The sequence below is a fragment of the Grus americana genome, chromosome 15, assembly GCF_028858705.1.
Source record: "Grus americana isolate bGruAme1 chromosome 15, bGruAme1.mat, whole genome shotgun sequence".
Taxonomy (NCBI): Eukaryota; Metazoa; Chordata; class Aves; order Gruiformes; family Gruidae; genus Grus; species Grus americana.
The window spans coordinates 8449376-8468146 of record NC_072866.1 but is presented as its reverse complement, the minus strand read 5'-3'; the positions used below and the strand labels follow the sequence as shown (position 1 = coordinate 8468146).

Genomic DNA, 18771 nt, shown 5'->3' with positions numbered 1-18771 from the left:
CTTGCCCAGATCAGGTGCGCCCGCTCAGGTTTACATTGTGAACTGTGCTATAGTTCTGACCCTCAAATGCTTCAGAAAAACTTCTGCACTGGCTAGTATTTACTGAGACTGAACAGTGCTACAACTCTTCTAACAAGTGGCAAGTAGTAGGCTTTAGGCAAGCCTGGACAAAAGATTAATTACCAAAATTACATCAGGAATCCGAGTAGTTCTGCAGTGTTACAGTACCTGTTTGAACACAATATTGATACCTAGGAGTACAGTCTCCATGCTAACACACCCTCAGTGCATTTGCAGATCCTTCAAAAACGGACTCCCAGTGTGAAAGTTCATTTAAGATTACTTCTCCAATTCACTCAAATACATCTATCACCCCTATAACTGTTAGCCTTTTCCAAGTATTCTGTTGCAGCATTGCATCCAATTTGCTGGCAGTTATCTGGTAGACCTAGCTACTAAGGACCAAGCGATGGCAATCTGTGAAGTTCTGCCAGAAAAAACCCAAAGGGCACGAACCAACTTGCTACATATAGCATACAGGCCAGGCAGATGCAGTCCTCACACTGAACTTCCCAGAGCCTTTGGAAGCCCTTGGGAAGGCCCAGGGACTGCAAGAGCTGGGTGTGGAGAGAGAAGTGCTTCTTCTCCCATTGTTGGCTGGCTGAAGTCTTCTCTCCACCCTACCCGGAATTAAGCTTTTACCTTGCTGGGAGACCAGAACCTATCTCGACGGAGCAACCCCTATAAAATCTTTGAGATTCAGATCAGGACAACTCAGCTCTTCCTGACCTTTGGCTATGAAGACAATAGAACTGGGGGTAAACACAGCCCTGGAGTATGAACCAGCCGAGGTGGTACTAGGCAGTGCCCCCTCCTCTTGCTATGCACTTGCAGTCTTCACTCATTTCTTTATCTTTATAGCCTCTTGCAGCATCTTACTTATGGACTAACACCTTTCAGTCACTTTTACTAGCACACTGCAATCCTCGCTTCTCCAGATTCTGTTAATAAATTGCAAGTACTTGAACGCACAGTTTGTGCAGATTTTAAATGCAGCTTTTAGACACTACTCTCAAGTTTTTGTTTTAGCTGCCTATGCCACAACAGACATCTGTGGAGGAAATACTAGTCTGCAGGGGATTTCCGAATGAGAAGTTGTTTTTGTAAAAATGTCACCTGAGTACAACAGCTATATGCAAAGGAGTCAGCACTGCATCTAACTCCATGGTGGTGTTTTACCATAAGATGCTATGCAAGAGGTTGATGCCCGGAGAGGCCTTTACATGTGGTTTGTTATCTCTCTCAGATCACAAAATACCGAAAGCAAAGTGCTGCTTTCACCATACACGAAAGAGTCTTGAAATCCATGTATACTAATACTGGGAACATGACTGCACAAAGTTTCAACGGTAATTAAGTAGCAAAAAAGCCTGTATACATGCTTATCCTAAAGAAACTAATATTGAAGTATGATAAATTGACTTTCAGTTTTCTAGCAAGTCTGGTCATCGCTACCACTTGCTACAGACAAAAAAGGAGACATATCCAGATAACGTGTACAAGAAACAACAAACAAGACCAACAGGTTTCTAGTATTGCCAATGATAGGTTTTGTTCTTTCGGCAGCAAACTGATAGTCACACTGTGTGGACACCTCTAGAGTATAACTTGGAACAGTCAACATGGGTAGTAGAAGTACAGTCTTTTTTATTATTTTTCATCATCATTTTTTCCTCCAAGAATTCTCTTATTTTAGAAGATCAATTCTGGAACATACAGAACAATGTACATTATTTGAGAAGATTGGTTCTGGAACAATATGCATGGCAAGAGAGCTCTTGCGTAGTGCTTGTGCCCACATCTGAGAAGGCTTTACACATGACAACATGCATTCCAGGTAGAAGAGGTGCCTTGTGAAGCAGATCTGTTAACGCATCAGTTTGCTGCTGAAGCAGCCTGCTAAGCCACTGCCAGCAGAAGCCATGCCTCTTACCTGACATCCTCATTTCCTTGACTTTGTAACTGTTCTGCTGTGCCAGCAGAGAGAGCTAAACCAGCACCCACTGGGCTTGTTTCAGCCACAGAAGCTTGTGAGTGCTGCTCCGCTCCAGACTGAGCCAGCACGCCAGCCTCCGTGGGTGGAAGTGGTGGCTGGAAAGCTGGGGATGTGTGCTTTCTATTTATAGTGCCACATCTCCGAGGATTCGCTTGGAAGTCCATAACCTTGACACCAAAGCTACAGAAAGAAGAGAGAGTAAACACACCACGCCAGCCAACACCAGGTAACTAAAGCAACAGGACAATCGGATGTTATAACCCACAAAGACAAAAGCAACCCCTGTTGCTCAGCATGCAAAGCAGCAACAAGGAAAGCTTCAACTTTCTGCATATACCACCATTAATGTTAAGACATGCGACACTTTGGCTTATCCACACAGAGGGGTAAGCTAAATGTAAGTGGAACGAACTACTCAATTACATTTGAAGACAGACATCGATGACAATGACGTCAAACCACTCAGTAATTTTACATGTAAATACCTGCATTTCCTTACATACCAGAGTATCTCCTCACTGAATAGATTTTGCCACATGAATTTTGTTTCTATTACACATTAAGTTGCAGTACAGATTTCAAGACAGACAAAAAAAGCCACTGGATATACACTATGATTTGTGTTTAAAGAAGAACTATGGATAAATGGACTAAAATTCTAACATATTTTAGAACGCATACAGCACATTCATTCTAGAATTTAGTTTTATTCGTGTTAAGGACAGTGAATCTTGAATTGATTTTCTTCTTTTGTCAGTGCTGATAAATTTGCATGTGGCTAGCCATAGTTAACATTTGGGTAACAACTTAACATTTGCATAAACAGCTAAAAACAAAACAGCACATCACTTGAATATTCATGATATGAGTGATAATACATGAGTGTTACACTACATGTTATATGGGAAAACAGCACATTTTATTTTTATTTTTTAGCACTCTACTGTTTGCTGTGGTATACTGTACCATCATCAACTCAGAAGTCTTATCATGAAGGCACCAGGTAACACCACCTCAGCTTATGGGCTTTGAAAAAGAAGCCATGGAATATCAGAAGTTAGATACTGATAGATGCTACTATATACACTTCTGTTTCAGTGGATTTTAGACCCCCCCAAATATGTAACAGGAAAATGGTAACTGGAAGCAGTAATTATCTGCTTGGTTTTTATCATGCATAGAGTATAACTGGAAGCAAATACCAGTACATTACCTTTGAACCTTCCTCAGGCTGCAACAACATGAGGGGGGGAATAAATCACTATTGTTACCTATAGTATTTCCATGAAATTCTCCTCCTGAGACCAATAAAAGTGTGTCTGATTACAGCCTCCTCGGTAGTCCAGTTCTCAGGAGTGGGCTAATAATTGAAACCTGACCTGAGAATGAAACATACCTTTCCTTCTTCAGTAAATCTCCTTCCATTACAGTCATACTAACAGGCCTCTTCCGTTCCAGTGTGCCAGATTCATATTCGTTCCCAGTGTGTGACAAGTGATTTGAATTAACAGCAGGAATTGCAACAAATGCCCCAGACACATTGAAATCTTGATCTGTAAGAGAGAAGGAGAGAATGCATCCTAAAACATATATACATACACAAAATGGTGCCTCACTGCAAAAAGGTATTGGAGGTTTAACTACACAGGGTTATCACAAATACAAAATTCTTTTAACTATGGCAAGAATTTACCTCCAGGGAAGAACCAGTCTGCATGCTGAATAATCGGCTCAATAACTGCTACCACATGGACTGAAGTTGCTGCTGCCATTTCAGCAAGGGATCTGCAGAAGAAATTTGTAGAACACTTTATAGAGAGTTCTATCAAAGTAAGAAAATATAAAAAAATCCTATTACCTAAACGGCAAATTACGCTAAGCATGATGTATCAATACTCTTAAGTACCACATAAAGAGCAACTTCACACTTTGATGAAATTTGGACTATTCAGTAACATTTACAGCATTTTAAAACACTCTTAACATGCATGCCTCAAAGGATCTGAAGGCACAGTTTGAGAGAACATTTGAAATACTTTTTAGACAAATTCTCTGTTGCTGTGAACAGTCTACACGATTTAAAACAATCTGACAAGAAATTCTACAGTTTCATGGAAGTTCTGTTTTGTAGCTTTCCTAAAACAACTTACCCTTCATTCTTCGCCCATAACAAGTTGGGGCCCAAGACTATTGCGACATTGCTGGGTGTCATTTTGTTAACATCGCTGTTCTGTGCAAGCTTTGCTAAAAATTTGATTAAATACCTACAAAAAGGAAAGAAATAATTAAACAGCAGGAACTAAGAGCGCTTCTTGTTGAAAGCAACTAAGTAAAAATTCAAGAACTCAAAGACAGCTCCTAACAAAACAGAAGAAAGACAATCAGTCTTCTTGCTTGGTAGCTGGCTCCTAGGTTTCTACTCATGAATCATAAAAGTTGAATTGGGTAGAAAAGAAAGCATCTCCCACCTTAGCAAAATGGAACTAACTCACTCCTATATTTTCAGAAAAAAGTTTAGATTGAGAATGCCTACTCAATAGCTATTTTCATATCCTGTAGTGGAACTTCCACGCTTCTAGGAGTCACCAGAGTTGATTTCGTTCAAATTCATCCCAAAAGACAAAACCGAAAAGAAAAATAACACATGCAAGATACATCCAGGTGATTTCTAAGACTGGAGAATACAATGAAGAGCACAGCTGGTGAAAAGTAGATACTATTGCCAACAGCACAACTCTTAAGTAGAAGGGTTGCTATGCATCGCTATTTCATTTCAGACAATAGCGAATTAACTTGACTGAAAAAGTCTACCACCACCAATGCACACCAACTACTTGAGAAAATAGGATGTCCTTTTATAAACCTAACTGAATTTGCCCAAGAAAAAAACCCTCAATTAGAGTTTTGGTTAATCAGCTTTAGCATCAAAGTGGTTGTGCGGCAAGACAACAGATGTTCACACATACCTGAAATTAGCATGATAATGCTTAGGTAATCGGTTACAAATTCTCCATAACTCTTGTAGCTTCTTATCCTGGTCCTGAATACTGAAAGGAAAAAAAAAAATTCCATTATATCTTACTTCCAGATCAGAAAATTGTTGTTTTGGCAGCGAACAAATGATGACCATATAACCTTCCATTTATGGCAAATAAATGCACTATTTTGTATTCAGTAATTCAGTAACCTGCTAGTCAAATCCCTGAATTACCTCTACCCACAACAAAAGAAAACTCCTTAAGCATCAATACTATGCAGCCAGTAGTCTGAAGCAGCCCTTATGTTTAAACATAAAATAGGTATTTCAGCACATTTTTGTGCTATTAATATTAAGCTAAACCACAAAATTTAAAATAATTTGTTACACAAAATATTTACCTGTTAGAGCAGAAATGAGAAAGTAAACTGTGTGAGCTTGGTCTTTTCTTTTGAATTCGTATATGAAGAACCAAATTTGATCAAAATATGTAGAATGTTTTCCTACAGAACTATTTTTAATATGCTTACTTTGCAGCTTGTGTCCATTCTTCATATAGACTGTAGGTCATTAAAGGTTCTGGCAACTCTCGCAAATAGGATTTCAAGGCACCTGCAATGCAGAACAGAAACAGGCAAGCTTCTTAGCCCATGCTTTCAGTCTTCATTTAAAATTCTGTCCTCAGATTAATATTTTACCTATGCAATTGCACAGATAATTGTGATTTTATCTATGCAATAGGACCCAAGTTCCAGTGAAACACTGGGAAGACCTGACACATCCACAGTCTATCTGCTCAACACTTAACACAAAAGGTGTTCCAGTAATTACTGTAATTTGACAGAAACATGTACTATAAAACTATGAATCATCTCTTCAGAAAAAAGACCTAGACCTTATTAAAGGTCTACATATGGCTCTAATCTCCCTTGATCATGTTAACACTCCTGTCATGAGAGGAAATATGATACTTGGATTACTACGATCACCTGAATTTTAACCACCACGCTGTCATGCAGACATGAATACATCAAGTGTGATGAGCATTCGTACCCTATACTTATCTGTGTTAAGTTGTGCAATGAAGTATTCTTTCAATTCATTTTCATTCATAGTTTATCTGCAGAGATCAACACCTTACACTGCAGCAAGTCAACAGTTAAATGAACAGCATAAACTTGCGTTGTAGCAATTTGTACCTGGGTTTGACTTCAGAACATTCACAATACCTGCAACAGCATGGGGATCAGAATAAAATTCATCAAGCTGGGAAGTTGAACAGTCCAAGGCAGCTTTCAGCTTTTTTAACTTGGAGGCTCCAGCAGCAATTCTGAATAAGCCCTGCAAAATAAAAATCACATGTATTTGACTGGTAACAACACATTAGTATAGCATGAAACAATAGAAGTTTTACGACAGCCTCTTTCAGAACAGTTTCAAGTTTGGTGTATTCACCTTACACTGTTATGACCTAGCTGGCTCTTAATCTGTCACTGCCATCTGATAATGTTTTAGTTACCTCTCACCCTTGGCCTATTCCTAATTTTTCATTCTAGGTGCATGCATCTCAAAGATACTCCAAATAGCGCTGAAGGTTTTTCTGTTGCAAAAGATTTCTCCTCTACACTAATGAACAAAATTACTTAAGCAACTTGTTAAAAAGTACAGACACCAGTCCATGAGCGACTGAGCTCTTTTTTCCTGTAGTTCACAGCAAGTGATATGGGATTACCTACCTCCTCTCTCATTCCCGTTTCCAAAAGCATCATTACACAGGCTTCAATAGGGACTGCAATTTCACGACCACTGCGCTTGAGATGCTCTTCTAATGGAGTTCCAAAAGCTGGTTTTTCAGTCCATTTGTCTAGTTGGAGAGTATCAAAACACTGAGCAAAATATCTAACAAACACTTCAATTATGTCCCAGACAAGAAAAGGAGAAAGCCTCCAGTACAGCAAAGAAATTTTCAGAATACAGTTGGAGTTTTACAGCCCTTGATTGGTAAAGTCCCTTATATCATATCATGAGTAAGGAGAAAATGAGCCTGCTGATGTTCGAGAAAAAAATACTTCTGTATCTTTCTTGATGGAGTATCACACAAAATTCTTTGTGTAAATGGCAGTGTGTGTCCCACTAGGCCTCAACACAAGTGCCACCACACAGCTGTAAGTCACATTAATTCTGATTTGCTGAGACACCAAAAGGTTTAAGTTTGCAAGAATCTTTGAGAAAAATTTTGTCCAGATTGCATGACCGCGGCTGATCCTAGTTTTAATTCTATTTAAGGTGGATAAAAACTGAGCTGTTAACACAAAGTTTATTGCTTATTTAAGGAATCACTAACCTAAAAAGGATGTTAACAGCCCCCATGTCTTACACTAGAATTACTACGTTAACAGCCCATCGCTGTAATGCTTGCACAAATTTTCAATTCCATTTCTTGATTGTTGCTTAACTCTGAAAGTCAAAATTGCCACAAGTTTCTCCAAATTGAACGTGAATTTCTTGATTCCTACAATTTACTTTTCCACTCATTTCTGCTGTTGTAATTGAAAAAAATGCAGATGTAAAAGGTTATTGTTAGTACAGATGCATTATTCCTTTTATGTGGAAAAAAAGGTCAAGAAAGACAAAGCCTTTGAAAGAGTCCACTGAAAACACAATGTATTTCTGCAAAGGATTTAATTTACCCTTTGTGTTTACAAAACCACATCAACTACATCCCTTGTAAGGCTCTGGTTCCTCTCATTAATGCACCATGCGAAGCACATGTCTTTCTCCCCAGTTTTGCAAGTGACAGCAAAAATTAGGAAGGGAAATCTCAGTAACTGTTCAAAGTCACAGTAATTTAAACTACAGCTAGAAACACAACTGAAGTAATGCCCTGGATACTGGACCACTTAGACACCGGACCACTTAGACACCATGCCTCCTAACCCATCTTCTAGGAAGGCCAATCTGTTCTGAAGCATTTGACTTCACATGAAGAGTTTGTACAAAGCAGCTAAGCAACAACAACAATAAAAATTTAAAGCAGTCACATCCGTAAACAGGGAACCTTCCGTACAGCCATAATGCAGCCCTGATGCTGTGTAAGCATCATTTGTTTCCATTACCTCGTCTCCCATCAGATCGACAGAGTACAGACATATCATCTTTCAGCAAGATACTCATATCTATATATTTAAATGGTTCATCTTTTACAACTTGCATGTGGTCCACAAGCAAAGATATTTGAGTCTTGCTCAGATTATATTCTTCCTCAGACTTTGTTCAGCCTACTACTTATTCAAAGCAATTAGAAGATTAAGAGACAGTATAGCCAGTATTTAAGATAGCAATTTCATCAACACACAGCGTATCTTCACACCAAACCATTCATGATACACCTTAACTCCCATTGACAACTGAAAGCTTAGTAGCATGGGGAAGAAACGAAGCCATATTACTTGCTTTTCTTAACTGCTGATATTTAACACAATAATCTGAACACTCCATTAGCCAGCAGTAGTGCAGTCTGCACACTAGGAAAAAGGATTGCATAAAAGGAAAAAAGTCAAGCTCCTTAGAATAAGAGGAGTTTTTCTGATAATTGCCTAGTAATCATTTGAAAAGCAAGGACCCTAATAAGTTCCTGAATCACAACAAAACTTTAACTGGCCTAATAAGCCAGGTATGAATTAGCAAAAGGTCACGTGGTATCGAGGGAGAAGTGCAAGCAAATAGAAAAATCCTTCCTTTACTCTCTTGAGTATCAGACAGATCCTTAATATTTTATTAGTGTGTTAAAACATGGCTGGAGAACTCCAGAGAACATAAAGATGGAATTATGCTTGGGAATGTAAAATTGTTAAGTAGATCAAAATGGCCTTATTAAATAAGTCTGCATGCAAGAGAATCAAGATAAAGGAGGAGAATATTGTGCATAAGTGGCACAGGCAAGGAAAAGCATCAGCCAGAGCACAGGTTACTTTACCTTGATGGGCTTGAATTTCGGGTAGGACCTTTTCTATGACTGCTAATGCTTTTCTATGGTAATCTGCTTGTGCTTCTAATAACTGAGAACAGAAGCCACATTTTAAAAACAAAAAGAGCATTAGCTTCTGATGAGCACATAATACAAGACTAGAAGGTTTAGCACACAAAATGTAATCTTTGAGAATTGAGTGTCTATGCACATACGTGCTGCAATCAAAGTCATACTGAAAAAATACTCACCATAACAAAACATCTAGCATATTCCCCTTCTTTGGACACAAAGTTATACATGTCTGCTGCTAGTTGATCCTTTGAAAAAGAAAAGAATGAAAAATAGTCCATCAAATTTACAGGGGCATTTCAACTTATACGGAAAAAGACAGAAGTACATTATATTTATTTTGCCTGCAGTAAGTTTGAACTATCGATTCGGGCAGTACAGGAAGCCGGTAATCCACCTACTCTGCTACATGTATCCTTCCAAGCAAAATTCATTCAAAATGCCCATCTTTGTTTTATATAGCAAAGCAGTTGCCCACTTAAGTCCACAATTGGATTGTATGGCAATATATTATTTACAGCCAATACCTGCATACAAAGACAAGTACTGCTAAAAGGTTTTTGGTGCTCTGCTCAACTGCAACATGATGCGGTATTTGACAATTGAGAAATGCAACTGAATGAACTGCTCAGAGCCATAAGAGTCAGAATGGTTCTTTAATGTCAGCAGCTTGAGTTTCGTGCAGGTAGCTCACACTGTACGGCTACTCTGTGGCTTGAAGCCCACAGACACCCCGAACATTTCAGTCAAGGCTAAGACACAGTTCCTTCTCATAACTGTCTCAGATGGAAACAGAAGATAATGTAAGATACTCATCTTAAAAAACCCCAGAAGTTCCTCATTAAATTAAAGCAATTCAGACAGAAATCAGCTAGCATTAATATACCTTTTAAGACATAGTTTGTTAACAGCCATGTAATTTGTGACTGCAGTAATCAGGCAGCCGGTTCCACCTGCAAGGCTTACAGAAGCAGCCATATTCTGATTGCTATTGCTGCTAATTTGATGCAAAGGATAGAGACTCATCTTGTCATACCTTGCATTGTTCTACTTTATTTCCAGCTTCATCCATCTCTTCCTTAAGAGATTCTATTTTCGAAGGATGCACTTGAAAATTTGTTCCTGAAGTCTTGTGGGCTTGATTATATCTGTGGAAGAAAAGCTTAAGTCATTTGGTGAAAACTGACATTAAACAAGAACCTACATTTATGGCTCCCTTGAAACTGGTTTCTTTTGACAGGAAACAAACTCAATAGTTTCAGAAATTTTCCAACAGAACTAAGGAAGGTGTTCAACACACACATTCATGACATGCTGGCATAATTCACAAACAGCTAAACAACCACAAAAATCCACAAAGAAATCCTCTGTTCTCCACAGTCTAGAACACAGATGTATAATATATTAGAACTACCAATTCCAGAAAATGCTACATAAATTATAACCACAGTTTGAGACTGTTGAAAGTGACTTAAGGGTAAGTTGAACAACCTAGGACCCTACCAAAGAGATGGTTCAATGTAACGAAGCACTTGATATAGTTACAAAATTAGATTCCTATTCCTTATTTAAGTTGACAACTTAAGCAAACTTGAAAGATGATGAGTTTTCAGCATTTTTCGAGTTATACATAGGTATGTAAGAGCTCCAAAATCTTGATTCTGTTTGGACCTAGTAGTCATGAGTCCTTTTTTTAAAAAAAACGAAATGTAACTTTGCCTTTTTTCAGCAAAGTATTAACTTGCATACAGTAGCATTTCAGAAGCAAGTACCAGCATCAGATCAGATGCCGTGAGATGCCAACACGAAGTTAACACGAATAGAAAAGGACCTAGTGATTAAAATTATTTCTTACCTTCCTCTTGCAGAATCCCAGTCCAACACCAGCTTTGCAAGCTGTTTCCTCTGCTTCTGAATGTTTGGGATCTCTGTCTAAAATGAGAATTCAAGGCTTACATTTATTTTTAAATTGTGTATTATTATAAACTACATTTTGTGGATTTCATATCCACTTTCCACCACTAATACATGACTCCTTAAGAACAGTTTTATTATTAGTGAGGAGATAAACTCTTTTTGCTTAGTTTATACATAAATAGAGATTTATTTCTTCAGTCAGGCTGAAGTGACTTACCTCTGTTAGTAGACACAGCGGATCTAAAACTTCTCTTTCAATCTGTACTTCATGCTGAGAGAGCTCCATTGCCAGTTTATTCTCTGCATCACCACATGTATCTAGCATTTTCCTTTAAGAATTATAGGAAGTTGTAATGTGAGTTACTACTGACTGAAGAAGAAAGATTCAAAACAAAATGGTGGTGGCCCTTTGTCCTCTGCTACCCTTTTGGAAAGCTTTGTCATATAAAGCAAGGCATTACTTAATCGCATAAAACCAAGATGCTCTATGCCATCATGAGCAAATTTGGGATAGGCAAGGAGTGTTATTAAATCTTTGTCTTCTAAAATTCCTTAGCCATTACAACATTTTTGGAGGCTTTAAGTTATCTAGGTGATTATACTGGCCCTAAGGACAGAGAAGTTAGCATTTATTTCAAAGCCCATCCTTCCATCTCACCAGATGCAGGAAAATTGCTCAATACAGTATTTAACTTTCTCCTAAGCCCCTTTAACATGAAAAAGTCTTAACACCATAATGCTAAGCAATCACATATGCTGCAGTCTCAGGTTCCAAAACCATGATTTGACCTTTGTTTTAAGTTTGTTCTAAGAAAAACCCTTGTTCTCTAAGATTTTTATCCACATTTAAATCTCCTGCAACAGCTCACAAAAATGCACACAAAGGTTTTTAAGGTCGTTCTACACTGTCTCCATTAGAATTCCCATCAGCAATGAGGAAACACATTTGCTCTAGGAATTCAGCATATTGACATTCATTTGTTTCAGCCACTTTCCTGTAAGTTGCAAACACGCACTTTGCCAGGATAAGGAAATTGGCATTATTTTAAACTTGAAGCCATTAATGCAAAGTGGCATTATTTTAAGTCATTGACACAAAACTGCAGAACACTCTATTTACACTGAATTTTAAACTTTAAATGGAGATGATAATTGTACTAATCCACAGGGAGAAAAGCCATTTTCAAAAACTTTTAAGATAGCGGAGAAACAGAATTCTCTGGAATGTCATTCAGGGCAAGCCTAAAACTTGCCCCCAGAATCAGTCAAGAAGAAATGCTTGCTCACTTTTTCTCCCTTTGGATTAGAGAAGGAATCTAGAAATATTAGTTTGATTAGATTGACAATAGCCTTTATGTACCCAAAGTCTCTAATTAGAGCCCTGAAGGCAATAAAGTGACAGACTGCAACTTATAAAACCAAATACTTACCCCAACAGAGTTTCATCACTTAGCTGGACAGATCCTTCTTGCATATTTTGAGCAAGAGCTGTTAGAGGAAGTTTTTTCTATGGAACAGAAGGAACAGTGCTTAAGTGCTATTCACCCTTTCCAGCTCTCCCAGTACATCCCCTATAAGACTATTCTCTTCTTCCATATGGTTTCTATTATACACATATGCAGCTGATTCTTTGACTTTAAGAAAATGCCAAGTCACAAAAAGTGTCAAGCCTTGAGACCCCTGTGCCCAGATACTTTGAAAAGCACTTTCTTCTCAGTCTTAGTTGGAGTGACTGGTCCAAAATTTATCTCAACTACCATCAAAGACCAGTAAACAACTTGAGACCTAAGCAACTAGCTGGTCATCTATCTCTCTGCAGAGGTTTGTTCTGTGTGCTCCTGAGTTTCAGAAGGTCTCTATTATTCAATAAAAGGAGAAAACTTGAATGTTAATTATTTCTGGTTCTAACACTTTAAGAAAACCTACCTATGGCTTTGCTAAAGAGGGATGGAAATCAAACACATATAGAAAAACATTTACAGTTAACTAGAGATGTCAGTGCACCAAGATAATTCTAAATATGAGGAGTTTGTTCAGAATTGCAGAGTATCTTCTCTTCTTAGTCAAGTCTCATGAAAGCTCTAAGTACTCAGCACATTGCAGAAACAAGTGAGTGTACTGACACTACACTAAGGAACTCTTAAGGTTGTGTTTTTATATTTGGATGGGGAGTTACAGCTAGCATTTTACCAAATAATGTCAACACATGAGATGACTTTACAGAGCTTTTCTTCTCTTGGATAGTTTCAGGCATAGGAGCTGATCAGTATTTAGAAAGCCAGATCACATTCAGACTAGTCTCAGAAGACAAGCCAAAGTGCAATTATACTTACATGTCTCTTATCAGGATCTGTACCATGCTGGCCCTGAAAACATGCAATTAATCGCTTCTGTGCAATGTGGCAAACAGATCTCACAGTGTCAAGACGTCTCTCAATCTAGTTGGCAGAAGGGGGAGAGAGGAGGAAGAGAAAACAAAACAAAAAACAGAAGTTATTTCTCTGGCCTCAGCAGAAAATCTTCCTCCTGTACCACACTTAGTTCTGGGTTGCTTATTTCTCAAGTTCTACAGCTTACAAGAAGTTCTGATGCTAGCAGAAGTGCCTGACAGCAAAAATGCTTGGAAAGAGATTTAAATTGTAGGGTTTTTGACCCCTCAGTGGCACAGCAGTTCAGTTGGAGCTCGCAATGCTCACAAGACTGGAGAGTGGAAGAGGGAGAAAAACACTGCCCCTACTTTTTGCCTCAGTAAAAGAGAATCGGGCTGATACCTGCCATCTGAGATGAATGGCACATGCAGAATCCAAGATACTACTTTAGGGAGAAAATTGTGGGAAAACTCCCATATTTTTTCATTGTGACCTTGTAAAGTAGAAGGCCAAAGACACAGCTGATCACTCCTTTACACTGGGTCAACCCTATGTACTGCAAGCTTTCTATTGCATTTCCTCCTCTGGCCGTTAAATGCAAGGACAAAGTTCCTATGTGCTAAGCAAAATAATATTTTCAGGGAGAGATTAATGGGGTTCAAAAGGGATGTAGAGTGAAAAAGATAGGCATCAATGCACAAGAGTTCTGTTTACCATAGTATATTTGAAACATGGCTTAGTATATAGACTGTGAATATGACAAAGATACACATTAATAAACTGTTCTTTTAAGGGATTTAAGTAAGGAATTTGGACTATTTTATTTCAAATAATACTAAGAGCAACAAAGTGATGAGCAATGGGACAGAACTGCTTATGGCACCGAGCTCTCTATGCACAGCACCAAAAGAATGCTGTTTATCCGCATTTTGATGACTCACTGAGAAAAGGAGGCCCTTTCGAATGGCTTCTATTTAAAAAGCAAGAAAAACAAAACAGATTTCATCTGTAGAAATAATCTGAGCAGACTCCAGTTTTTGATACAGATCAAATCACTCCTATTACACTTTCAAGAGGGCAGTAATTCTCCCCAACTTTCCTATCAATCATAAATACAGATTAGCTGACAGAGTAGTAATTTTAGTGTTAAGTTTTCATGCCCTGTGTTAGCTCCTGTCAAGGGCATCGTACCTGGATTTAAAGCAGGAGATATACTGTTGGGTTTTCCAGAGGACGTAGACTGCTATGTTCTAATGAACACGAAATGCTATAAATTCTCATTTAGAATGTTATACATCCGGGTAAGAATGACATGTTTTTTCCTCCCAACAGGTTTATTTGGCACTACTATGATGGGATATGTATAGCCCTATAGTAGTTACAGTTGGAAGATGTAATTAGGTCCCAAGAAAAGCAGCAAGCTTTCAGTTGTAGCAAACTACAGCTGTGAAAAGGATGGCAGATCCAGCAGAAGAGCAGCCTTCAGGGATGTGGGTTGGGAGCAGTTGCGAGGAAGATGCTGCCAGTGGAAGGAGGCACAGACAGAGAGGGACTTGGTGAGGATCAGCACAGAATCACTGCTGTTGGACATGGGAGCCCTGTCCTGAATACATGAGCAGGACTGGGCTCCCTGTTTCCCTTCTGAAGAGGGGAGCAGCAGTTCTGCTAAGCTGTAGTCTGGAGGAGCACACAAAACCAGGCCTTGGGGCTGCTGTGCTGCCCAGCGGCAGCCTTTGCAAGTCCAAAGGGAAGGTGAAAAAGAACCAGTACAGGGGGGCTGCTGAGTTGAAGGACCAATGTAGGAAGATTGAAGTTTCACTGGCTACATGAGGCACTAAAGACACTAAAAGCTCTTGGCAGCCACCAGATGAATCCAAGTTGAGGGGCTCAAAAAGCTTAGTAAAAATCTATTACAGTGGAGTAAGGGACAGAGAAACTGCCCACGAAGGACTGCTCTGAAGGTGCAAGGCATTGCCTTTTATTTACAGAGCATACATCAACAAGCTCAAAATTAAGTCCACTTCATAAAAGGCCATATGAAGACATGTGAACAAGGTGGTACCATTTGCGGTCTACTGTTGCAGCTAAGATGATTCATTTCTGTTGTCTTCAAAATTAAATACCACTAACACATTCTAAGCCATACACTATTTGTGAAAGCATTTATTTTTGCTTGGTCACGTAGTTAAGAGTTCTTAAAATAGCGAGCACAGGGTTTTTTCCCCACACCTGAAACATGGTGACACCCTGTAACTGAACCATCTTACAGATCCCAGCAGACTAACACAGCTCTTTGCCATCCGTGCAGGGTGGCTTACATTCCTTACAAAGACTCTGGAAGACATACATTCCCAACAGCCTCTTTCCAGGCAATCTGAATGCCAAACTCAAAGGGCAGAAGACTGATAGGAAGAACGTGACCCCAAAATTTCACAATAATATACTCTCCTCTCTGATCTGCTTTTTAGTTCAAAGATGTCAGGAAAACCATGGAGGACACATTAATCTCCATTAAGCTACCTTTGAACTGAAAATGTGACCTACAGGCCATGCTGTCTGTACCCACAGGGCATCTTCAGTGTACAAAATATCACACAATTGCTTTATTATACACTACAAGGGCCTGTCAGAAAGTGGGTCTATTGTAGAAGCCTTTCCAGTACTGAATTATATTCCCTGTCTTCAGACAGGAGCACATTTAACAGAGATACTTGAAATGGAGTATTACACTTCAGAAAACAGAAAAAAAGCTATGTCAATCCTATGTCAAAGCTTGAGCTAAATATAAAAAAGAACACTGTGAAACATGTTTATAAAGTGAACAGTACCACGCTTTTAAGCTCTTTAGTTAGATAAGAGCCTCCCTCCCCTCCACAAGCCCCCAAGAGCAAACAAACAAGTGAGTAAATTCTTCCATTTGGGTGTAGCCAGTCTGCTCTGTGCCTGGGAAAGCCTTGCTTGCAAAATTTTTTTGGCAACAAGCAGCAGTACTTTTGGCTTTCACTGTTTGTTACTATTCTGCAGCTAACGAAGAAAACAGATGGGCCTTTGAAGGCTATCAAGGTGTTTTAACATCCTTTATGCCATTCAAATGTACACATCTCTAGAAATTAAAAACAGTATTGTCAAACTGTTAAGATATTTATGGTTCAAATAAAGCAGTCCACAGAAAAGCAGGGCAAAATATTTCAGGTCAGCTCACTTCACCATTACTGAAGATGATTTCATGTATTTATGCTGAATTAAAATTTTAAAGCTGATACATTCTCTCATCTTCTACTTTAATGTGAACAGCTGGAGCTACTTGAAATAAAAGTAGTTGCATCATTTGTTTGGCTTCCATGTTTCATACACAGGTCCTGAACTTAAGCATACTAAGATGCTTTGTAATCGATTTGAAATAACCATTACACTCAAGGTCCCATGGAGCAGCCTGACTTCCCTTGCCAATTTATGTTCTGCCATTTTTTTTTTTTTAAAAGTCTTTCAACAAAGCAATCAGAGGAAGAAAACTAGGTAGAACAAGTCTGTAGTCAAATTTGTTCCATGTAACCAGTCAACCTTGTTAATCTAATAGTTGCCACTAAAATTTCCACCACACAAGTAATGTTTGATTAGATGGCATACTTTTAAAAACATGACAAGTCTGCAAACAAATCAAATGTCAGTGTGACAAATTTGAGAACAAATGTCACTGGCTAAACAAGAAGAATTTGTACACTTATTTATAGCAACTCTAGACTTTCAGAAAAAATTGGCATTATCTATTAGCAAGCAGTTGGCATGTTTTTTGCCACTTCTCTTAAGGCCCAAGTCGACCTTTTCAAGAGAAACAGAAATAAAGACAGAAACCAGCTGTCATCGTTTCTTCCCAGCTCATCGTCCTCCACCAGACAGGCAAGTCATTAGCACTAATGGTTTGTAAGCTTAGCAAGCTTGTTCATCTAATTAAAAGCAAAAATGCTTCCTCCTTCACTTTATCAAGCCATATGATCAGATTCAGAAACAGAAGTTCCTGAGTTTTTCCACTCAAATTGTGTCACAGTTTTTACATGTGGTGAGAAGTCAACCAAAGACATCTTTGTTTTCATCCCTGTCATTTGCACTATTTTTTCCCCACATAAGTTACTCCACTCAGAAGGCTCAAATGTCACAAAGAGGATTTAAAGAAATACATATGTACTGTGTTACAATACCTGCAACAGGTCTTCACTAAGTACCTCCGTTTTCTCAGCCCTAAGGGAGGAAAAAAAAAGAACATTGTCAGACTAATTAGCATGTTCAGGGTCAAAGATTGCTGCAATGCTGTCAACCAAACCCATTCAGTTTAAAGTTATAATGCTATTATGACCATTGCTCCAAACATCACCATGTTCACGATGTTGTACGTAGTGCTGGGTCCCGGTCCCGGTCAAGGAGTGAACACACATGGCTCGCCCAGCACAGGGTGCTCGGGAAAGACTTACATTCCTGGAATTCCCAGCCCACAGCATGAATCCACTGCACCAAGCTCTAACAATATTTCAGATTGCACACAGTTTTTAACACAAAACAAACTGGAATCCCGAGTAACTTCATTTGAATGCAAAGATGTATTGAAGCAACTTGAATTTTGTTCCGTGTTGTTCATCAGGTAATGTTATCAATGCACTTGAATGTAAAAGAATATAAAGACATGAGAAAAGTAGGACAGCCAACATCATCTTTTCATATATTTCACCACTGCAGAGCTCTAGCAATCAGCAATCAGTGGAAATGGTAGCCTGAACACCTTCCATTAACACTACATGCACACAACCTTCATCAGAAATCTCCCATTACCTCATTTCACTGAATTCCATCATACTAAAAGAATTTAAGATTTATTACTTAAAAAGATCATCAGAAGTTAATAGTATTTCCAGTAAAGGTCTACCCTCAACAGAAAAATATCTGAGTACTTACACATACTTCCAGACAACATATTAACAGTTGTTACAAACATATTCAAATCTTTCCACATACAATCCCACACCTTTTTCCAATCCCAGTTTACGCATAAACTTTGCATTGTTTTATGTTGGTACAGATTTGTTTGGTGTTGACTCATTTGCTATATCACTGCTCTACCCGACCTTTGCTAGATCTATAAAGATAAATTTAGTTCATCCGTGATCTCTTCTACTTGACTGTTCACCATGACTACACATCTATTGCTACAGAGGACTTGGAGGTGCTCCAGTACTCTATTTTCCTGTTTAGAGTTTTCCACCCTGCTGTCAGGGTTCCTCATCTACTACATCGACTTCCTTCTGATCCTAAAACGTGTTTAATAACCTAGTGCAAGACTGGTCATGCACAGAAAGTTCCTTTTCTGGACCAGGCTTCATCAGCTGAACATGCAAAACACCTCCAAAACCAATATTCATTCACT

At 38.7% G+C, this 18771-nt stretch overlaps 1 protein-coding gene across 8 annotated transcripts in view; it reads right to left on the bottom strand.

Moving 5' to 3' along the window:
* ARHGAP17 (Rho GTPase activating protein 17) overlaps window positions 1-18771 on the bottom strand; it is a 48303-nt gene that overhangs the window by 7314 nt on the left and 22218 nt on the right. For 7 of the 8 annotated variants that reach the window (XM_054842665.1, XM_054842663.1, XM_054842667.1 and 4 more), the window contains exons 2-17: window positions 17555-17594; window positions 13323-13427; window positions 12420-12496; window positions 11207-11318; window positions 10928-11004; window positions 10109-10220; window positions 9252-9320; window positions 9010-9091; window positions 6770-6897; window positions 6263-6374; window positions 5564-5645; window positions 5023-5103; window positions 4207-4320; window positions 3750-3841; window positions 3453-3609; window positions 1994-2236 (exon numbers count right to left, since the gene is read on the bottom strand). In XM_054842665.1, coding sequence (XP_054698640.1) covers window positions 1994-2236; window positions 3453-3609; window positions 3750-3841; window positions 4207-4320; window positions 5023-5103; window positions 5564-5645; window positions 6263-6374; window positions 6770-6897; window positions 9010-9091; window positions 9252-9320; window positions 10109-10220; window positions 10928-11004; window positions 11207-11318; window positions 12420-12496; window positions 13323-13427; window positions 17555-17594 — 1683 coding nt within the window. The remainder of the gene's footprint in view (window positions 1-1993; window positions 2237-3452; window positions 3610-3749; window positions 3842-4206; window positions 4321-5022; window positions 5104-5563; window positions 5646-6262; window positions 6375-6769; window positions 6898-9009; window positions 9092-9251; window positions 9321-10108; window positions 10221-10927; window positions 11005-11206; window positions 11319-12419; window positions 12497-13322; window positions 13428-17554; window positions 17595-18771) is intronic. The other variant, XM_054842669.1, reaches the window with a different exon arrangement.